Source organism: Zea mays, chromosome 2, assembly GCF_902167145.1.
Source record: "Zea mays cultivar B73 chromosome 2, Zm-B73-REFERENCE-NAM-5.0, whole genome shotgun sequence".
Taxonomy (NCBI): domain Eukaryota; kingdom Viridiplantae; phylum Streptophyta; class Magnoliopsida; order Poales; family Poaceae; genus Zea; species Zea mays.
In genome coordinates this window covers 13,132,099-13,155,871 of record NC_050097.1, presented here as the reverse complement: position 1 = coordinate 13,155,871, position 23,773 = coordinate 13,132,099, and the positions used below count along the sequence as shown (strand labels likewise).

Sequence of the window (23,773 nt, the reverse complement as noted above, 5' to 3'; positions counted from 1 at the left end):
TGGTGGAGTTTTGATTAATAAGAGTCTCAATAACGTTGTGGTGGATGCGAGAAAGTAGGTGGATAGAATTATCTTAGTCAAGCTTCTTGTGGGTGTTTGGTCTTGAACGTAATTAGTGAGTTTGCCCCCAAGTACGACACAATGAGAGTGCTAAGAGACTATTCTAGGAAGACTTAGATGGTATGCTTGGTGTATTTGGATCAATGTTTGATTCCATGTTTTATTTGTCCCCACCGACTTTCTTTGCTGCAAACGACATAAAAGGGAAGTGTACCAGAGAAGGACACGTTGGATAATGTCTCACTAGAAGAATACCGAAACTTCCTGTATACAAATGCTGACACTCTCAGTTATACCGTGTACCTTAGGATTTATTTAAGAAACAAGAAATCTAAAAGTTTCTTGTGTTGGGAGAGGACTGATGGGCTACATTGGGGATAAGGTTAATCAGGGTGAGCAAATGAACTGTGAGCCTTATGTTGTTGTAATTTGTCAGTCTATTTGATTTTAATAAGTGGTCATGATTGTGTTGTAGGGCAAGTTTTACTTGATAATGTGGACGTCAAGACGCTGCAATTGAAGCAACTTAGAGACCAGACCGGCTTGATGAATCAGGAACCTGCTCTTTTTGCATCTACAATTCTTGAGAATATTCTTGATGGCAAACCTGATGCCACAATATCACTCAAAGAGAAAATGTAAGTGCAACAAACTGTCTTCCCCATTTTTTGCTGCTTCCAGTTAATACCCTTGAGGCCTTGATGAAACCGTCCACTGTACATAGTCTGGCTTGCTTATCGTACCTTATGTTTTGCATCAGATTTGGGTCAAGCATTACTGAGATCAACTAATTCTCCTTGTTTGGATCATCTATAAAAAGGCATATGACTATATTTAAACCATTGTAACATATTCTTTGAACAGTCTAGCCGTTGGGTGTTTTGTTTTTGTCATTAGCTCTAACAATACCACACATTTTCAGACCTCATGATAAAGCTCACATAACCCCAAGAAACAGTGTGCATGCCCAATTGAATCACATTCTTTCCAACTTTTGAATCATATATGCTTTTAGCCAACTCCATTTCACCTCACTTTTATTTATGGAACAAATAGGCACCGACGAGCTGATGTGGTCGTGGGATCTAACACAGCACGCGGCGGGCGAGTTCTCCTTCGCCATGGTGCAGGCCAACGACGTGTTGTAGGACCACAACCAGGTGGAGACGTTTGTTGCCACCACCTTCATCGATGTCTACGGCGACCTCAGGGGTGTCGATGCGTGTTGCTTCATCTCTAATCACCTATGTGTGCATACTGTCTGTATGTGCCTCTCTTGCTACTCGCTAGCTTGAGAGTTGAATTGTTTGGGTTACTGGTTATTTTTTAGAGCTACGTCCCTGCGCTGTTGCGATTGTCTACACTCTACAGTAACCACGAGAAATAGGTTTCTTTGTTAAGTTGTACCACTATTTTGTGAATAAGATAAAACATCAACTGCTACACGTGGTGGATTCTTGGTTTCTTGTCGAGCAACTACCAGCTAATAAAGTATTTACTTAGGTGCGCTTTTTGTCATGTTTCAACTCACTGGACTCGTTTTGTTACAGAAAGTGAATTTTATCTCCCAATTATTTTTGATTTGCCAATAAGCATGAATGGTTTCATTTATTAGACTGCCTGCGAGGAGTTGATTGCGATTTGCAAAAACAAATACTGGTGATGAGTGAAAATTATCAGATATTTTGCAGTGATTCAATTTCTCTACTCTTTTTAAGTGGGAACTAGAAATGCCCATTTTGGATCCACCTATCCAGAATTCACAAGAAATAGGACATGAGAAACAGTTGATATGTGCAAGTATCCTCCATGAGGAAAATAAGGAATGCCAAGGACACAACAAGTGGGCAAATGTGCTCTAGAAGATTAATGGAAAATCCAATGTTTCATAGGAGGGAACTTTACCTGATAGTATTTTATTTTCTCAGCAGTCCAATGATGATGCATTAAGTTCATGGGATATTGAAGCCATGAGACATGCATGCGAGGTTATTGGGGAGGACATAATGTGCATGCTATATCTTTTCTATGCTATATATGGACACCTGTTACATGTGCTAGATGATATCGAGTTTTATGAAAAGCGGGTAGAATGCTTGGTGAGTTAATAGTATGAATAGCCTCTTACTGAGCAGCGGATCTTTTTCTATCTATCCGCTTTGGGCTCTGCCTTACCTCCTTTCTTTCCTGTCGTCTCAAGTCAGTGTCCTTTGCTTTTTTGATCAATTTCACAAGCAATAAGCTCCACTTTCTGATATTTGCTCTTCTGAATCGTTTCTAGATATTGGAGCTTCTGGCCCCATTGCAAGTGCAAATCCATTGTGTTTTGCATTGTAATGGTTCCGTTGCGAAGCACGGGCAATTACCTAGTTGTAGTGAAGAGCCTAACTCTGTTCCAAAATATAATTTGTTTTAGACTAAATAATCATTCATTAATTGATCTACGAATGTTGTTTGTATGTAAGTTTACCTTCATTATTATTCGGATGAGTGTGGACAGAAAAAAGAGAAATATAAAGGAATGGAGGGATTATTGTGGTTCCTTGGTCGGACGGTGGAAACACCAGTGCAAACTATTGTCATATCCACTGATCCACAAGATAGTCCCACTAGAACTTATTGCCTGTTGCCTATCATCAATTCATCATGCCTCTTGCCTCATGCGTGCTTTTTCCTTGGAAAAAGAATAGTAGCTTCGAACGTCGTGGTGCGTTGACTCGTATCGTGGCAGGTCTTCCACTGGAATTTGTCTGCCCGTTACCTCCTGGTGCTGCTAAGTGCTAATCATAGTACACCAGCGAAAAGACTGCTGCCTAACCTACTGGTGCTGCTAAGTGCTAATCATAGTACACCAGCGAAAAGACCGACGACTCGTTTGTATCCTTAAAATTGAATTTCATTCTAATAATAATAATTTAGGCATATATCAATTAAGTTAATTCAGTTTCATATAAAATATATTTGTATATTATTATTAGCAAGACGTTAGAGATATTTATGTACTATATTTTTAATATAAAGATATGAGCCGAAGAACGTTCTAGAAATTATAGAGTAGAAACAAATTCTAGTGATACATAAAATCATTTCTCATCCTCCACCCTATAAATTTAAGATAAACTTATATCTAAACTTTGAATAGTGATAAAATGTTAAATTTCAAACTAAATAGATTATTTTATTAAGTAAATTCTAATTCGTCAAAAATAAATGGATAAATGCCCGTGAAAGAAATCCACGAAAATCACGCAACAATACACGTCCAGCAGAGACCAGAGTCCAGACTAGCAAATGATTCCTTAGCAGTTCCCTGCATGCCTTCTCGCTCGCCGGCATGCCGGCCGCGTGGAAGAAACCGCCGATCAGCCGCTGACGCGGTTGCACGACCACTCGCCCTGGCGCTCATTCTCGTCTCTACCCTGCCTCGCGCCGCGCACTCGCAGGATCTGGCGCTGCCACCAGTCCAGCCACGTGGTGTGAGGAGGACGATGACGTGCGACAACATCCCGGAGCCCTTCGGCACAAGATCTAGAGGCGCGTCGCGTCTACCCGGCTTCGAGGTGACGTGCGGGCCAAACAGGGAGGCCATGCTGTCCATCGGCGGCGATGCATACATGATCGATTTCGTGTCGGTGTCGGGCAGCTACGTGGTCGTCTTCGCGGAGCCCATCACGCAGGTGTGCTACGACGGCAAGGGCAAGCCGACGCCGGACACTGGAACCGGCGCCAAGAGCTCGGAAGGGACGACGACGACGTTCACTTGGAGCTTGGAAGGGACGCCCTTCACTTTCTCCAAGAGTAACAAGCTGGTCAACTTCGGCTGCAACCGCACGCTCATGGCTAACTTCTTCATCGTGCCCGGTGATTCCAGCCCGCTATACACCAGCTGCACCACCACGTGCAACACCCTCCAAATCAGCGGCTCTTGCCTTGGGGAAGCCTGCTGCGAGGCCCCCATGGACCAGGTGAACGGCGCCAAGGCGTTCAGCCTGTCGTTCGAAAGGACCACGGCCAACGGCACCGGCGAGGAGGACGGAACCTGCAGCGCCGCGTTCTTCCTGGACAAAGACGAGACGGTCTTCACGTTCAGTGGCGATGAGGTACGGCCGCTAAAAACAGCCTTGCTGCCACCAGGTGAGCGCAGGATGGTTTTGGATTGGGCGATTGGGAGCACCAGCTGCGAGCAAACTCAGAGCTACACCTTCGAGAAACTGTGCAAGTACGGCACCTGCGTCGACGCGCCCACCGGAGCGGGCTATCTCTGCAAATGCCCTAGCGGGTACGACGGGAATCCGTACGTCAGTGACGGATGCCAAGGTGAAATTTCTTCTTCATTATTTGGGTGTTTGTTTGAGCTTAGAATCAGATTGAGGCCGTCAGAATCAGCTTCTAGCAGCTAAATGTTTTGTTCCTTAGTGAGAATCGTTTTCGTAAAAAAATATCTAAATCAATGTAAACACAAAATCTATCGAGTCATGATGATAAAAGGAATTCGTCATTTAGATTCTAAACCCTATAAATCTCTTTATCTTCTTTCGCACATCAGACCCACGATATTCAAGTTCACAGCTAGATTTTCCAAGAATCTAGATTTTTAGAAAAGCTCGTCACAAAAAGCTAAACCAAACATGCCCTTTATCCTATATTTTCTTTATTTCATTTCTCACTTTGCCCTTTCCCGACAATCCTTTAGAGCAAGTTTAATAATAGAACTCATAGTAGGCTCTAAATCATTGTCCTATCATCTAGAACCAAAAATAGTGAGCTATAAGGTTGGCTATTAGATTATTTCTTATCTCTTTCCTTTCATCCTTTCGTCTTGTAGCCTTGTAGCAGCCGACTCTTTCACGAGAGCTCACTTCTTCTACTCTTTAATGTCTCTCGTACACATAAGCAAAAAATATACATCAAATATTGTATAAACCTACTAATTTGCTAAAACGAATTTTAATTTAGGGAGGGGTATTATTCTTTCAGTCTGGTTCGTACAAGAGTTTTCATTTGTAACGTAGTACAGTTTTATTGTCTGTTATGGAGACAAATACTTTCACCTTGCTTTCTGACACGAAGTGTGTTGCTCCCTTTGTCAAGATATCAACGAATGCCGGAATTACAATAGTAATAATTGCACCTATCAGAACCTCTGCAACAATACTTTGGGAGGCTATACTTGTTCTTGCCCCGAGAATAATATTGGTGACGGTTACAGGACAGGAACAGGCTGCAACACCACTCTTGCGACACCTGGTAATAATGTTCTACGTTTCAAACTTCAATTGTCAATTTATAGCAAACTATAATCTCTCAACCCATGCCATTGCACAAGTTAGAATATTCGGAGTATGATCATTAGTAGTGTGTATTTTTTCCATCCATATCTATATGTTTTCTTTTTCTATACCACACCTCCACGTATTTCAATATACATTTAGTTAAAGTTTTAGCTTACAATAGCTCTTACCATAACTCAAGCTTCATGAGTCATGACGTCATTGATTTTTCAAATTTTAGTCTCATTAGTTTGTACAACTTTTATAAAAAAACCAATAAGTCTTTTTCTTATGGTACCTTTTATGAAAACTCTACTTCATATTTTATTAAAATAAGAATTTAGACCTTATAGTTACCACAATACCAAAAAAAGTCATTTAAGCTCAATAAAATATTATTATTTATGTCTAAAATTTACTGTATGCTCAAAAGGCATATACAAAAAATAAGGGAGGTTATTGACACTTTTTTGTCTGCACTTACCTCATCTAATGTTCAAGGTATTAATTTCTATATGAAAGGTAAATCCTGAACTAATGGAGATATATGCCTATATATTCCTTGATTACATTTAGAGGTACTAACGAAAGATCTAACAATGAATGTTCTTTCATGCTGCAGTTTCTCCTTCACAACAACCTCAAGGTACATGTTCTGTATAACTTGTTCGTTGCTACGAGTGTACGAATCAATTAGTTCATCATGACTATCATCCTTTGAGATTTGTTTAGCAGTACTTCAATTCACTCTGGTCCACATGTATTGGGATGCATTGGAGTAGAGAATTAACAGTTTTAATTTTCATTCTGATTTATCCTAATGCACATTGATTTATCCTTTGAGACGTCGTTGATGATCCTTGGCTATCTATCAGGTATCAACGTGTGTGATCACCCGGAAAAGAACCCTTGTACATACATTAAGTATTGCATTGATTTGGAAGGAGTTGTTTCGTGCGCCTGCCCTGAAGGGATGAGTGGCGATGGCAGGAAAAACGGTAGAGGCTGCTGTTTTAGCTGTCAAAAGCACTTCCCTCTTGACACAGTTTTGGGTAACTTCAACAAACCTCAATGCATAGCACATGCATACCACATTACATCAATGCATATTAATCAACAAACTCCTTCAAAAAAGATTAAACATGCCAAGTAATCTTGTACCATGCACAATCTGCAGCAAAATAATCAATTCAACAGTCATCACTCATCAGTCATTCAGTCCTATTTGTAGTGGTCTCAGTAGTGTTACTCCCACACATGCAGGTGTAAGTCTTGTGCTTATGGTTACAACGACCACTGCTGCGTCGTGCTACTGCTGGGCAGTAAAGAAAAGAGAGCTAGGAAGAAAGAGAGCGGAATTATTCAGGAAGAATGGTGGCTTACTCCTGCAGCAGAGATTTTCAACAATCACATCTCAAGGCGAGGACCAATATTCATCAAAGATATTCAGTGCGGAAGAGCTCAAGGCTGCTACTGACAACTATAGCGAGAGTCGAATACTTGGCCGAGGTGGACAAGGCACAGTGTACAAGGGCATTCTTCCAGATCAAACTGTAGTCGCCATAAAAAAGTCCAAGGTGTTCGATGAGAGCCAAGTGGAGCAATTTGTCAATGAGATTGCCATCTTGTCACAGATTGATCACCCAAATGTTGTCAAGCTTTTGGGATGTTGTTTAGAGACACAGGTACCATTGCTGGTTTATGAGTTCATATCTAATGGAACACTCTTCCAGCACATCCACAACAGAAATGCAACTCGCCCTCTAACATGGGAAGACTGCTTAAGGATAGCTGCAGAGACTGCAGACGCACTTGCCTATCTGCACTCCGCGTCTTCTATACCTATCATACACAGAGACATCAAATCAAGCAACATTCTGTTGGATGGGAACTTCGTGGCTAAAATAGCAGACTTCGGTGCATCAAGATCAGTCCCATTTGATCAAACCCATATAACTACTCTTATTCAGGGGACTATTGGGTACCTCGATCCCGAATATTTCCAAAGCAGCCAACTCACCGAGAAGAGTGACGTTTACAGTTTCGGAGTCGTTCTTGCAGAACTGTTGACCAGGCAAAAACCTATTTCTGCAGCAAGGCCGGAAGATTCATGTAACTTGGCTATGCATCTGGTGGTTCTATTTAATAAAGGGCGCCTACTTCAGGAGATAGAGCCACACATTTTGGCCGAAGCAGGTGAAGACCAATGTTATGCCGTTGCAGAGCTTTCAGTGAGATGCTTAAACGTGAAGGGAGAAGAACGGCCTGCCATGGTGGTGGTGGCTTCTGTTTTACAAGAGCTAAGAAGGTCATTCACCATAGACCAGGCTGTCGGAATAAAAGATGAATCGATACAGGAAAACAGTGAACAAGAAGAGAAACATCTACATGAGTCCAGATCAATTCCCAGTTTGCAGTCATCAGAAGTAAGCACACAATGTAGCATGGAGGCCAAAATGTCATCTTTTTGTTGACAAAATAAGCAAATTTTATATTAAAATCAGAACACATATACTGTGACAATCTCATAAACTAATATAAGTATAGCTCGTATACCAGTTAAATTAAAAACATAAATATAAATACTAGTATAAACATAGCCCATAGACTAGTCATATTAAACAACGTGAACAGTAAATGCCAGTGTAATCATAGCGCTTATAATAATTAAATTAATCAGCATGAACAAAAACATTTAATCACATGGTGTATACCTTTCGACCACAGAGGAAGACGATGTTGTTGATGGTGGTACAAAGTCATTGATGAGTAGTGAAAGAACTTAGAGCAACTAATGATATATAAATACATTGGGACATAGCACCGCCTCACTTGGATGAAAGACGATCCATCGTAGAAGTTGGACATAGTCACGAGAAAAGCGCTTTCTAAAAACCTTATTCGTTCTTTTGTTGTGCATGATTGCAAGAACGAGGGCTTCAAAGACATGCTCTCCCAACCGCTAGTTTACACGGATGTTCGGGATACAGAGACTCTGGCGGTAGGGCAACAACGAGAAGAGAAAAAACTATTTGACTACCTTAGGGGTTTTTCAAACTAGAAACTCCTCAATATTATTTTTTTGTCTTTTCTAGGAATTGCAGCTTTGAGATTTAATTTTCCATTAGAATTTGTACATATGTTCTCAGAGAAACTAGACCATAGAACTTATAACAATCCCTCCCCAAATCTCAGGTACCTAGTGTGTATATATATATATATATATATATATATATATATATATATATATATATATATATATATATATATATATATATATATGACCTTAGAGGAACTAGACCATACAAAATTCTAATACTTCTTCTCATATGCCAAGATGATCTTCTTGACTATGTACATTTGATTATGAATTATGATTAATTATTGTAAAAATGTTCAAATCAATCTTTGTTTATGGCTTTAGGCTACTACTAAGAACTAATTGCTAATAAGTCTTTACAGACTAGATTTTGGATTAGATGAAAAAATAAAATAAAATGGTAGTTCTAGTTCTCATGTTCTTAGAATTTGGTGTAAGTCATGCCTTACAAACATCTTGTCTGCCTAGTAACCACACACTATTTATTCATGAATGACAAATCACACATAAGAAGTACTAATAAAAACAATATAATCAAACTACCATTGCCATATTTCCATATATATTTCATTAAAGTTAGGCATGAAGCTTTACCACAGAAGAGAGACACATGTAGTTTGAGGCTTATGGACTGATTCATGTCGACACGAGTCTTAACCGAGGGACTAGAGAAGTCGGATGACTTGTCATGGTGGTTGACACCTGGGATACTAAAAGATGCAAGGACATGGTGGAGTGGATCATGTCGTTGACACGGTTGCGGACCGACGGGACACATGCCCAGGACGTGGGGGGCACGTATGGAGTACGCTACCCACGGGGTTTAAAGTGGTTGAGACTCAAAACCATCTAGAGCGATTATTTGTGGGTTAGGGCCTCTGAAAGTAGCCTAGAGGGGGGGGGGGGTGAATAGGCTAATCTGAAAATTTTCACAACAAACTTCGAAAGATTGTTAGATACACAGTTCGACTGGTGCAGGCCGGTTCAACAGCTACGTGCGCAAGTTGAACCACTCTGAACCAATCCAACTGTTTTATAAACTTTAGACTAAAATCTACTCGAAAAAGTATTTCACAAGTTCTTGAGAGAAGTAAGATATAGCTAAGTGAGGATGAAAAGATGAATATGTAAAGGCTATTTTACTTCTAGATAAGCTCTACGGAAAAATCTTTATGTCAACCTTGCAAGTAAAAATATCTCAAGTCAAAACAAGCAAGAACACAAGACACAAGATTTAATCCGAGGTTCGGCCACACCACAAAGGTGTCCTACTCCCCGTTGAGGAGCCCACAAAGGGCCGGGTCTTTTTCAACCTAATCCTCCAAAAGCCGACCACAAAGGTCAAGGCAATCTCTTCTTATCTTAGCTCAAAGAGCGGGTGATACAAACTTCTTAGGGTCGTCCACAAATTTGGAGACTCCCAAGCAACCTCAAAGATCTTGAAACCTAGGGTTTCAAGAACACCAAGAACGCACAAGAGGGGTTTGCACAAGCTCAAGTCTTTGTAAGAGAGATGGGAGAGGAAAACCAAATCGTGAGCACAAGCACAAACCTCACACCCAAGAGCTCCTCCAACAAGGTTGAATCTTGAGGAAGATTTAAGTGTGAGAGAGATGGAGAGATGAGTGCTTTGTCTCAAGTTAGGTGAGCAATAAATGAGTGAGTGTTCAGCCGTATTAAAGAAGAGAGAGAGGGGGTCTATTTATAGTCACGGCTCAAAAACTAGCCGTTTGACCAAAAACCCCGCTGAAAACCGGTTGAACCGCCCCCTGACAGGTCAGCAGTCTGTCTGCCAGTCTGACTGCTAGACTGACTGGCAGACTGACCTGCAGGCGGGTCAGACAGGCCAGGACCGGTTGAACCGCCCCCCTAGGACGGTTGAACCGCCCCCTGACACCCCTAGCGACCTGACTGCCAGTCTGACTGGCAGACTGCAGATCAGAAGTCAGAGGGTTAGAGACCAGTTGAGCTGCCCCCCAGGACCAGTTCAGCTGGTCTAGACCAGAGAGTTTTGGAGAGAAAACCCCAGCTCAGCTGCCCTGGGGCAAGTTCAGCTGGGTATGGTCAGAGAGGTCCATAGCTGAAGTTGAAGTTCAGCTGGAGTTGAAAGTTCAACTCAGCTGAAGTCCAGCTCAGCTGAAAAGCTCAGCTGCAGCTGAAGAAGCTCATCACAGCTGAAGTTAAGTTCAGCTGGAAAGCTCAGCTGTAGTTGAAGAAGTTCAGCTGCTTTTCAGCAAGAACACTCTAGGTTTCTCAACCCAAACCATGGTCAGCCAAATAATATTAAAGTGATTTTTTGTTTTCAAAAATAGCTTTTGAATTAGAGGACTTGAGCTATAGCAAACACCTGTACCTGTGCGGAAAAGAACAAGGAAGAATTACATCATGCAACACAAGATTTTACATAAATTTTATACGTCCGTTGCATGAAGTCCTTGGTGCTTCCTTAAGTTCCTGTTTCCTTCTAATCAAACACTGAGAACAAAAACTGTTAGTACCCTTATTTGTTTTGTCATTAAATCACCAAAACCCTCACTTGGGGTTGATTGCACTTACAATCTCCCCCTTTTTGGTGATTGATGCCAAAAACAATTAAGGTCAAAAGATATATATTTGCAATAGAAAATTTCTTTTGAATGATTGTATGTAGATGGCTCCCCCTAAATGTGTGCACGATTGTGAATCCAACGTCTTGACATAATATGTCATGTGAGCAACACATTTAGAGATAGTGACAACAACCATACTAAATACAATCATCCGAGGGGTGCAAGAGTGTCATAACAGGAGTTGTGATGCACATGACTATCTCTAAAAACCCATTATTTTTACTTCATAGCAGAGTAGACATTACAAACTGATAGGACAAAAGATGATGGCCAGAAGACCATCATATTACTTTGAATAACAATCCAATAGTTTTATTTCATACAATGGTAAAAAGGGTACAAGCCACAACAGTGGCCAAAAAAAAATCCAAAAAGAAAACCGAAAGAACCACAAACTAGAAGTTGGATTTTCTCCCCCTTTTTGGCAACAAGTACCAAAAACGGAGAGAGAGACAAGGATAGAAGAATCAATATCCTCCAGGAGGAGGATATGACGGAGGATATGATGGAGGATATGAAGTGTAGTCAGGGAAAAAAGTCCTCATCGCGTCCTCCTCAAAAGTGGAGTCCCGAGGTGGCTCATCAGCCGCAGAAAAAACAGATGCCGAAGATGTACGATGATCAGGAGGAGGTGGAGGGTGGTGGTAACCAGAGCCGGATGGCCTAGGGTCACCAGGAATGGGTCCCGGACCCGGGTAAGGAGGCGGAGGGTGGGAGGATGATTGACCCGGATCCCCATGGTAGGGAGGCGGGGCAAACTCCTCACGATCATCAACATAGGCTTCTTCTTCGTCATCGTCTGCAGACATAAAAGGCACCCCATAGGCCTGCTGGTGCCACTCATTGATCTCCGGGGGAGAAGGATGGAGAGGCACATCAGGCGAACGAGGGACAAAAGGCATGCCCATGGATGAAGCTTGACGACGAAGAATTGTCGTCAGTCTCCCGCTGACGCCGTGCCACCTCATGGACATCAGCAGAAATGTTGCGGCACATGGAGAAAAATGTCGCAAACCCATGGACCAAGCGAGCACCCATCCCGCGGCCACGACCTCGACCACGACCACGAGCACGTGGCATGGGAGATCCGCGGCCAGGAGAGGGACGCAAGGCAGCAGCGGGGGGAGAGGAGGATGGATGATGAGGAGGCTGGCGAGGTGGCTCAGTGGAGGAGGCAGGGCCTCCAGACCGTGAGGGAGCCCGCTTCGTACGAGCAGCTGGGTTGGAGGAATCAACCCAGTAGGGTACGTAGCGGGAGTGTTTGACGGGTTTTTCGAAGTGGGTCTGGGTGACCACTTCGATCATCTTCATGATAAAGGGTGCATGAAGACACCCTCTGAGAGGAGACCAGGAAGCACGGACGATCTCTTCCCAGATCATATCAAACACATTGATGCGGGCGAGACTGTTTGGAGCAAGGAGGAGGAGGAAGACTCGACTCTCCCCAAGGACGTTCATTTGATTTCCGCCCTTCGGGAGAACGGTCATCCGGGACAAAGAATTAAGGTACCTGTAGTACCTATGCATGTTAGCGGTTGTCCAGAACTCCCGCTCAGTAGAGACATGAATGAATTCCGTCTCTTCCCGCATGGGCAGCCGAATGTCATGCACTCGCATGTTGCTGCCCTGAATATCTGCATCAGAGAAGCCCAGAATATGGGCAAAACGACGATAACTGACTTTGTGCCAGTTACCCTGGATTAAGAAATACATGACTGGGTAATCATACCCATCGGCTTCCTCATCTACTTTCTTTATCCAGAGGGTGGCATAGAACTGAGCTACCACCTCATCGTTCCAGGGGTATTCCATGGTCATAATGTTTCGTAACCCCTTTCTCTCTAAGTTTACGAGAGCTGACGACATGTCAGCATCTCCCATATTCTCACAACCCTCTCAGTCAATAAACCTATGTCTAACGACTGAGTGTTTCTTGGAAAGAATGACAAAATTGTAGAAGTCAGCCTGGAAAAGATTCCAGAACCGAGGATCCTGGACACCAGGATGACGAGGAGTGAGAGTAGGGTTGGTGAACCTCAGGCGCTGAAGGGTGTCTATTCCCTTCAGAGTGAAGTCGACGGGAGATTCATGCGGACCGCGGCTGACGTTCGCCGGATGCATGTGCAGTCCGGTGACGTAGAGAGCATCAGGCGCCGGAAGGTCGACGAAGTCGTCGAAAGCCCCATCCTCCTCCTGGCAGGGAGCATACCCAGAGGAAGACGTGCTATGACGAGGACGAGAGGCGCCAACCTTTTGGCGTCTCCCGCAAGTCGGCTGCGAGGGCATGGAAGAGCCCTCGCCATCCATCCGACCAGAGCCACGTCCTCTCTTAGAGAGGGAGCGACGAGGCGGAGGAGAGGGGACGGGAGATTCCTCCTGAATCTCGTCCGAGTCGCTGCTAAACTCAATCACTGAAGGGTTGCGACGACGCACCATGATTAAAAAGGTGGTGAAACTGTGAACCGGTTGAGGTGTGTGAAAGAGAGGCTCTAAAGGTTGTGAAGCGACTAAGGCGAGAGTGAATGAAGTGGGAGAAGAGAAGGGGAGTGTCAAATATATATAGGCAGTTGAGCTGGTCCTCAGGACCGGTTCAACCGCCCCCATGGGCCAGTTCAGCTGGTTCTGACCAGTGTGGCCAGAGAGCCAGAAACAGCAGAGGGAAGATGCCAAAAAATTCAAATTTCTGACGCAGGATTCTAAAAAAGTGTACTGCAGAGATTCCATGCGAAAAAAACAAAACCAAGTGTCTGCGCAGATGAGACCAGACGACAAAAGAAAAAGAACTGCGCAAAAGAAAAGTTCTGCGCGCCCTGTATCCCTCACACTGCTGCACGGAAGTGACAAAAAAAAAGTTTCCTTGCTGCGCGGGTGACACAGCGACTGGTCACAAGAACAAAAGGCTGCGCACACGGCAGTAGAGTGTGGCTGTAAAAAAAATGTGCGCGCAGCTGCTGGAAGCGACTGGACGAAAAAAACGCTGACGCCCCTGACACGCATGCATGGCTGTGAGGAGAAGTGACCGAACAGAGAGAAAAAGGCTGCAGCATGGCGCGCGGGCTGAGCAGAAGCATCCAAGAAAAATGTTGCGCGCCCAGTAGAGGAGAAGTGACCGGATAGAACAAATAAAAACAAATTCCTGCATGCGCAGCAGCTGTTGACCGGACACCACAAAAAAAACTGTGCGCGCATTGACGCTAGAGCACAGCGGATACTGCATGGCGCCCTGACATTTGCATGCAAAGTTGAGACCAGACAACCCTCAAATAAAAAATTCTGGCGCGCTGACAAGAAGCGACCGGACAGAAAAAGTGGCGCGCGCAGACCCTGCTGAGCGGCAGCAACCAAAAAAAATTGAGCGCCCAGCAGAGGAAGTGACCGTTCAAAAAAAATGTTGTGCGCCCTGCAGGATGTGACCGGATAAAAAAAATTGCACGCCAGGCTGCCAGCAGAAGAGGAAGCGACCGGTCAATAGAGAAAAAGATGTTGCGCGACTGAAAAAAGGTGCAGCTGACAGACCTGCGCGGACAGGCCTGCGCGGACAGACCTGCGCGGACAGACCGGTCAGAGACCGGTTCAACCGGTCCACTATGCCGGTTCAACCGGTTTTAACCAGGATGGTCCTGGTAAAAACTGGTTAAAAGCAGCTGAGCTGAAGTTCAGCTCCGAAGTTCAGCTGGCCTCCTCCAGCTGAACTAGAAAGTTCAGCTGGTCAAGCCAGTTGAGCCCCCAAAAAAAAATCTTAACACTAAAATGCATTCGAATTTTAACATTTTCACCAAGTTTTTGAAAGATCATCACATAGCTTTAAAACTATCAATCAAAAATAGTGAATCAAACAATTTTTGTGACCGTTTTCAAGTTAAGTTACGAGAATCCAAGATATTTAATTCACTCCTAAGAAAGCAAAACCTAGTCTCATCGAGTGGTTTTGTGAAGATATCGGCTAGTTGATTTTCAGTGCTCACATGAAACAATTCGATATCTCCTTTGGCTTCGTGGTCTCTCAAGAAATGGTGTCTGATGTCAATATGTTTAGTTCTAGAGTGTTGCACAGGGTTGTTTGCAAGTTTTATGGCACTCCCATTGTCACACAAAAGTGGAATTTTGTTAAACTCACAACCAAAATCTCTAAGGGTTTGCTTCATCCATAACAACTGTGCACAACATGCCCCAGTTGCTATGTACTCAGCTTCTGCAGTGGAAAGTGCAACACAATTTTGTTTCTTGGAACTCCATGATACTAAGGATCGCCCAAGGAATTGGCAAGTCCCAGTAGTGTTTTTTCGATCTACTTTGCAACCGGCATAATCTGAGTCAGAATAGCCAAGTAAATCGAAAAGGGAGCCTTTGGGATACCATAATCCTAGGTTTTGGGTGTGAACTAAGTATCTTAGAATTCTCTTAACTGCTACAAGATGGCAATCTTTAGGATTTGCTTGAAAACGTGCACACATGCAAACACTCAACATAATATCAGGTCTAGATGCACATAAGTAAAGCAGTGATCCTATCATTGATCTATATAATTTTTGATCTACAGGTTTACCTTCCTCATTTAGGTCGAGATGTCCATTTGATGACATTGGAGTCTTGGCGTGTTTTGCCTTTTCCATGCCAAACTTCTTGAGCATATCTTGTGTGTATTTGGTTTGGCATAGAAAAGTACCTTCCTTGAGCTGTTTGACTTGAAATCCCAGGAAGTATTTAAGCTCGCCCATCATAGACATCTCAAACCTGTTCGTCATTACTTTGCTAAACTCTTCACAAGATTTTTCATTAGTACTACCAAATATAATGTCATCAACATATACTTGGCACACAAATAGTTCAGTGTCAACTTTTCTAGTAAATAGGGTAGAGTCAGCTTTTCCTATTGTAAACCCATTCTTAATTAAAAAATCTTTAAGACAATCATACCAAGCTCTATGGGCTTGTTTAAGCCCGTAGAGTGCCTTGTGAAGTAGATAAACATGATTTGGCTTCTTTGGATCTTCAAAACCCAGTGGTTGCTCCACATATACTCTCTCTTGTAGTGGTCCATTTAGAAATGCGCTCTTGACATCCATTTGATATAGCTTGAAATCATGGTTAGTAGCATATGCAATTAATATTCTAATTGATTCTAACCTTGCTACCGGCGCATATGTTTCGCCAAAATCAAGTCCTTCCACTTGAGTATAGCCTTGGGCAACCAACCGTGCCTTGTTTCTTGTGACCACGCCATGTTCATCTTGTTTGTTCCTAAAGACCCATTTAGTCCCAATCACATTTTGTTTGGGTCTTTGGACTAAGGACCAGACTTCATTCCGGGTGAAGTTGTTCAACTCCTCTTGCATGGCAATTATCCAATCCGGATCACCCAATGCTTCTTCAACCTTAAGTGGCTCAAGAGAGGAAACAAACGAGTAAAATTCACAAAAATTAGCTAAACGAGATCGAGTCGTTACCCCTCTCCTGATGCTACCCAGGATGTTGTCCACCGGATGATCCCTTTGAATTGTATGATGGACTCTTGGATGAGGCACTGATGGTTGTCTTTGTATTTGCTCCTCCTCATCATTCACTTGATCAAGAGGCACTTCACCATCAATGCTTTCGTGTTCATCTTCTACCACTGTTGTCATCCTTTGATGATTTTCTTCATGGCTTGGATGACTTGAGGTTGATGGGTTTGCTTGGGTGGAGACTTTGTCACTCACCACCTTTGCACCCACATCAACAACCTCATTGGTCATCCAGAAAGTTCCTTCCTCATCATCCTTTTCTTGAGGTCTCACTTCACCTATTGCAAGTTTCTTTATGGCTTCACAAGGTAGTTCTTCATTTCCTGCAGTGACATTAGAAACATGCCCTTGCGAGCCATTAGACTCATCAAATGTCACGTCTATCGCTATTTCAACAAGACTGGTGGTATTGTTGAAAATACGATATCCATGCGCATTTGATGCATAACCAAGCAAGAAGCCCTCGTCCACTCTAGGAGCAAACTTTGAGCTCTTGACTTTCTTGTTAAGAATAAAACATTTACAACCAAATACTCTAAAATAATCAACTTTAGGTTTGTTACCAGTGAGAAGCTCATAAACAGTCTTTTTGTAGATCTTATGAAGATAGAGACGGTTGATTGCATGACAGGCGGTGTTGACCGCCTCTGCCCAAAAGTTGTCTGGTGTCTTGTACTCATCCAACATGGTTCTTGCAGCTTCAATTATAGTTCGGTTCTTTCTTTCCACAACACCATTTTGTTGTGGAGTGTAAGGAACCGAGAACTCATGTTTGATTCCTTCTTCGCCTAAGAATTCTTCGACACCTGTGTTCTTGAATTCCGTCCCATTATCACTTCTCACTTTCTTGATTTTGAGCTCAAATTCATTTTGAGCTCTCCTCATGAATTTCTTCAATATTTCTTGAGTTTCACCTTTATCACTCAAAAAGAAAACCCAGGTGAATCGAGAAAAATCATCAACAATGACTAAACTATACTTACTACCACCAATGCTAATGTAGGCCACAGGTCCGAAGAGGTCCATGTGAAGAAGCTCCAATGGCCTCTTTGTTGTGACCACATTCTTTGATTGATGTGGGACTCCATGTTGCTTTCCTGCTTGGCATGCGCCACAAACCCTATCTTTCTCAAATACAACATTTGTTAGTCCAATGATGTGATTATCCTTTTGAAGTTTGGCCAAATTCCTCATACCGACATGGGCTAGCCGGCGATGCCATAGCCAACCCTTGTCGGACTTTGCCACTAAACAAGTCTCAGGCGTCACTTTACTTGTTGTGAAATCAACAAGATAAAGCTTGCCCTTCAAGCGACCGGTAAAGGCAACTGAGGAGTCCTCCCTTCTAAGGATCTTCACATCCACATCTGAAAATAAACAATTATAACCCATTCCACAAAGTTGTGAAACGGACAACAAATTATAGCTTAAAGAATCTACCAATAAAACATTTGAAAGTGATTGTTGGTCAGAGATAGGAATTTTACCAATACCAATCACCTTGCTCTTGCCACTATCTCCAAACACAATTTCTTGTGCTTCTTGAGTTAGTTGCAATGTATGAAACATGTCTTTCTCCCCGGTCATGTGATTTGTACATCCACTGTCAAGCACCCAACTTGACCCACCAGAGGAGTAGACTTGCAAAACAAGTTTAGGCTATGCTTTTAGGTACCCAAATTGAATTGGGTCCTACAGTGTTAGTTATAGCCTTGGGTACCCACACACTTCTTTTCATGACTTTTCGTTTAGTGTAGGCACCCACATATTTCACAACCAATTTTCCTAAATCCCAAGTCAACATATAATCACAAAGATATGAGTGGGAAATGGGAGCATTAGATTTTTGTCCACTTGAGGATCCCACTTCCTTCATCTTACTCTTTGTGGAACTCAAGTTAACCTTTACCTGAGGTGACTTGTCATTTGAGGAGTGAATCCTCCCCAAGGCATCATATAGGGTGGTTCCCTCTATGAACTTGGGGGATCTCCACCCCTTATGCACTGTGCTAGGGTTTTCCTTGGATGAGTTGAACCCAAGCCCCCTTCTTCCATTGTTGGGCTTAAGGGACTTGTACTTGGGTTCAACTTTCTTTAACCCATCATTGCTAGAGCATCTTTTCAAAATTTCTTTGACCTTCACCTATGGGCTATTCTTTCTTGCATGGTTAGTTAGACAACAAGAAGCATGATATTTGGCACAATGTTTGCAAGAATTATCATTTAAGCTAGACTTAGATTCAAGCACTAAAGATGAGGCATTGATGTTCTTGCAATTTTCAAGTTGCACTTGAAGTTCTTGATTTTGAACATTCAAGCTTAACATGCTTGCTTCAAGTGCATTCTTTTCATTTGCAAGATTAGCTATAGAGGTTTTCATATTAATTACTTCTTTATCTTTATTCTCTATAGTTATCTTGACTAAAGATACTTCCTTAGTCAAGACATCTAGCATTTCATCTTTATTGTGAAGCAATTCTTGAAGCTCTAGGTTTCTTTCCTTTTCAAGGATAAGCAAGTCTTCTTGAGCATCAAGAGTTGCTTTTCTTTTATCTAGCTTCTCCATTAATTTGGTGATAACATTGTATTCATTCAAGCCAAATTCTTTAATCATTTTATTTTTCATGGCAATTTGTTCATCATCATCATCATTTGGAAAATCATTACTAAATAAGGTTACCTTATCTCCTTTTGCCATGAGGCAAGTTGGAGTGTAGGAGTCGTCTTGTAGGTTGGTGAAGAGTTGCGAGCTTGATGTAGATTGGATGGCCACGTTTGCCACCACTTCCTCTTCCTCGGAGCTAGAACTCTCTTCATCGGAGTTCCATTCTTCACCAATATGGGCTTGACCATATTTCTTCTTCTTGAAGTGTCCCTTGGTCTTGCCCCCCTTTTTGAACTTGTCCTTCTTGTATTCCTTCTTAGCTTCTTGTTCCTTCTTGTTAGGATAATCCGCTATGAAATGACCGGTTTGGCCACATTCATAGCATGCTGTTGGGGACTTGTTCTCAAGTGCTATGAGTTAAGAACAAGGCAACATAGAAAATGTTAATCGTTAAAGTCCTTCGTCCTCCGAAGCATTATTTCCCTTAGGATATAATGGTTTACGGACGAAGGTTATGAAGGACGTACCTTCATAAATTCATTAAACAATGACGAAGGATGAAATATAAAGAATATAAAAGACAACATGAACAATTATATATTATTATCAGGCATAAACAGAAATATCATTGAATTACAAGTGTACCTTCAATTGGAAGGATATGACAGTACAAGCGTGACGCAAAAAGCGAATGCCAAGTCAGCGTGAACAGTACGGGGGTTCTGTTCACCTATTTATAGGCACGGGACTCAGCCCATACAAAATTACATTCATGCCCTTTACATTTGATAATAATTCTATAGTAATCTATCGAGGTCTGAATAGCCTTTTCATCTTTAAGTCGGTTTCATTTTCTGCAACCACGCCGAAGCTTTCCTGCTAACATCTTCGGCATTGTACCAAGACCTTCGTATTATCCTGATCTTCTCCTGTCGTGATACCGACTTGATTCCGAAGGTACCTGCTCACACATTATACTTCCAGAAATACTGTTAAATCCTGTTTTTGAGGACCTTCGGATGCCGAAGGTCCCCAACAGTAGCCCCTCGCAATATTAATTTGTTTAAAATAACGAATTTAGATTGCGACATGGACGGAGGCTTTACGCCGAAGGTCCGAAAAAACACCTTCCCTTTGCTAGAATAGCAACATTCACTGACAAGCGGGGTCTTTGAATTTTCAACGCTCTTGGCGTATAAATACGGCCATACCGCAAACTCATTTGACACGCTTTCTGGCCAACTACTCCCGCTCACTCAATTTTTAGCTCTTGCATACTGCGATTTGCTAAGCTTTTAGTTTTGAAGCTTCGGCTTTGAAAATAGTTTTTTAGTGTCTCCGAAGATGTCCGAAGATAAGAAGACTGCTGCTGAGACGAAGCTGAGCCTCGACGAAGAGAAAAATTTGAGGTTTCTTATAGCGATGTCAAAGACCAACACAGAAAAAATCACCAAGGAGATTCTGGAAGGTTTGTCTGAGGATACTGGTGACAGTGACAGCTATGATGTGGACAGTGGTGGTGAAGACTCCGAAGATCGTCCATGGCGACCAAGCCATTCAGTTTATGGTAAATCAACTATCAAAGAGAATCATCTTATCAACATGAGAGGAAGGTATTTTCGGGATTTGTCCATTGTGAGGGCCGACGAAGGGGAAAAAACTTGCCCACACCCTGAAGAGAATGAAGTCGTAGTGTATCGAAGCTTTTTGAAAGCTGGACTGCGATTTCCTTTGAGCAGCTTCGTTGTGGAGGTACTGAAAATATTCGAAGTCTATCTGCATCAACTTACCCCCGAGGCAATTATAAGGTTAAATATCTTCGTGTGGGCCGTGAGAAGCCAAGGTCTAAAGCCTGATGCAAAAAGTTTCTGCAATATACACGAATTATCATACGAAACAAAACCTTGGGGTAAGGAACAGTATCACAATAATTTTGGCTGCTACAATTTCGTTTCTCGGTCCGGGTCAAGCTGTCCCGTGCCGACCTTTCGGAAGAGATGGCCCGGCGACTGGATGACAGAATGGTTTTATGTGAAGAATGATCTGACAGCGCGAGAAGATATCAAAGGTATAATTATGCGCCCTATTTGGCAAAGCTTCGGCCTTCGGAGGCCGAAGGTTGAAATGAGTGAGGCTGCCGAAGAATGCCAAAGGGCCTTCGGCGTTATCTGTTCTTTTATTGGAACGAGGGACTTAGTACAAGAGCATATCGCCTTCAGGGTATGGCCGCTTGCGGAGAAATGAGAAATGCCACAAGAAACCATAAAAGAGGCCGACGAAGGTGGACTTATCAGGTTGAAGTACACTTTTAAGTTTGGAGATAAATTCATTGAGCCAGATGATGACTGGTTAAAAAGCATTGAAAATTTAAGTGATGAGCTGCTTGGGACCTATTCGAAGGCCGAAGACACTGCAATGTCAGCAGCCTTCGGAGGCCGAAAAAAGAAGAGGCTGAATCGGGTATTTGATGCAATCGGGTTTGTCTACCCTGACTATTGCTATCCCATTCGAAGGCAGAAGAGGAAAAACACAACCTCTGCAAAAGAAGAAGCTGCAACTGCTCCTAGCGAGCCAGAACCGAAAAGAAAGAAGATAAAGGTCCTTACGCATCGGCCGCGCTATATTGAACCAGCTTCGGTGCCTGAGTTTACCGGAGAAACTTCTTCGGCCACCGAAGCTGAAAAACCAACCGAGTCAACCTTGCTGCCAGAAGTCGCAGAAACGGCCGAAGCGCCAACAAAGATAGAATTGGAACAATCAAAAATTTTGTTATCAGAAACGAAAGAGAAGGCCGAAGCGCCGTCCTCAGAAAAAATGGAAGAGGTAAAAGAAGCAACTGAGGGCTCCAAAACATCAGAAGTTTTGAGTCCTGCAGCAAACATTGAGACAGTAAAAAATCAAAAAGTGCCAGCAGTGACTCCGAAAAGAAAGAGAATGGCTAATGTGCTAGATGTACTGGAAACGATCAAATCTTCAAGCACACCTCCGAAGAAGGCTGCTGTCATTCCTGAAACATCAACTGAAATTTCTGGTTCTAAAGCTCCAGAGCAAGAGACTGAAGCCGAAGCTGGGCCCTCAGAGCCCGCAAAGATAAAACCCTTGGAAAGTGAGGCAGAAAAAATAAGAAAGCCAACTTTTGTTGAAGAAACCGGTGTTATTGCCCCCGAAGCATCCCCCAAAATTCGTGATTATATTGTTCGTCATGCTTCGGGGAAAAAACTATCAGAAAAAGAAGAGCAAGAGGCCCAACACTACGCCCAAAAACTGAAATATCCAAAGGGGGCGTTAATATTCAATGGCAGTGGAGAAGAAGACTTCTTGTATTGTCTTCCCGATAGCAAGGAAATTTCTGTCTGTCGGGAGATGAGCAAGAGCTTCGAATTCCCAACTTTAGAAGACGGGCTCTCGGTGCTGTCGAAGAACGATCTGGCCGACAGCCTGGCTTACAATAGCTTAAAGGTGCGACAAATGAAATCCTTGTATTTTTTGTTGAGTCCAAAATTTTTCGTTTGTTTAAACCTATTGACGCACACATATTTCTCTTTGCAGGGCCTGATACTTAGCAATGCCCTCAGGGCACAGAAAGATGCTGAAGACGAAGGGTGTACTATAGCCCTGAGCAACCTTCGTTCCGAAGTAATTGAACTGAGGAACGAAGGTCTCGAAAAAGATAAAATATTATACTCATTGATAAATAAAATAAAGGAAGACGAAGCTGCTTTTAAAGGTCAAGCTGAAGCTCAGAAGCGCGAAATTGAAGATCTTCGGAAACAACTGGCCAGAGCCAAGGAAGAACGCTTACTTGAAGAAACAAAGCGTGAACTCAGCGATCAATGGGCAGATCACCTAGAAGTGACTGTTGAAGAGCTTCGTTCGTCCAAAAAGAGATGCTATAACAAATCTATAGATTGTGTTAAGAGGCTAAAGGCTAGCTTCGCCAAGGTCGGTGCATTCTCAAGTGAGGAAAACTTTTCGAGAGGCAATCCCGAAGGTGTCATCGAATGGATCGACCACGAAGCTGAAGCCTTCGAAGAAATTTTAAATAGCCGAGGAGATATATGCGCCTTCTCTGGTGCCAGAGGGATTGCCACCATCTTAGAGAAGAAGGGCTGCGAACATGTAAAAATTTTAGCACAATCCGAAGCTGCTTTGTCCTTTGAAGATGCAAGAGATCCTTCGGCCGAAGCTAGTATAATTGGTGGAAATTTTTTTACCGATATCTGGGATAATGGTGGCCGAGAAATGGCCGGAGAAATTATTCGAAGAAGTGAAAAGGGCATTCACGATGCTAGAGAAGTAGCTGAGGCTGCTGAAAAGAGCGCAGAGGCCGAAGGTCAATTAGGTATTAACTAATAGTTTTTATCGTATTGTAATCTTAGGCTTTAAGATTTGTTTGCGATTTGTAATAGCAATGTAGCTGTATCCTGTCTTACTTCAGATCCGACTAAAGCGTCTTCGGGCCCTCAGCCGAAGGGAGACGACGAAATTAAAAAGATGGCTGAAGATATTATGGACGAAGTCGTCAATCGGCTCCTGAACGAGGCTGCAGAAGTCGTTTTGAGAGAAGATTAAGTATTTTTGTAAAAACTTCTGAAATGTAATATAGTGTAACATTTTGTAACCCC

At 42.8% G+C, this 23,773-nt stretch overlaps 1 protein-coding gene and 1 long non-coding RNA gene across 2 annotated transcripts; both read left to right on the top strand.

The window, feature by feature from the left end:
* Positions 1 to 82: 82 nt before the first annotated feature.
* On the top strand, positions 83 to 1,571 carry LOC103645993 (uncharacterized). Its single transcript, XR_002267510.3, has 3 exons — positions 83 to 442; positions 536 to 698; positions 1,117 to 1,571. It is a non-coding gene; the product is annotated as an uncharacterized lncRNA (long non-coding RNA).
* A 1,741-nt stretch (positions 1,572 to 3,312) lies between these two features.
* Positions 3,313 to 7,888, top strand: LOC103645992 (wall-associated receptor kinase 4). The gene is made up of 5 exons (XM_008670731.2): positions 3,313 to 4,377; positions 5,152 to 5,307; positions 5,953 to 5,976; positions 6,206 to 6,382; positions 6,594 to 7,888. The coding sequence occupies exons 1-5, from the start codon at positions 3,375 to 3,377 to the stop codon at positions 7,802 to 7,804; spliced, it is 2,571 nt and encodes an 856-aa protein (XP_008668953.1). The 5' UTR covers positions 3,313 to 3,374; the 3' UTR covers positions 7,805 to 7,888.
* The last annotated feature ends 15,885 nt before the right edge of the window (positions 7,889 to 23,773 follow it).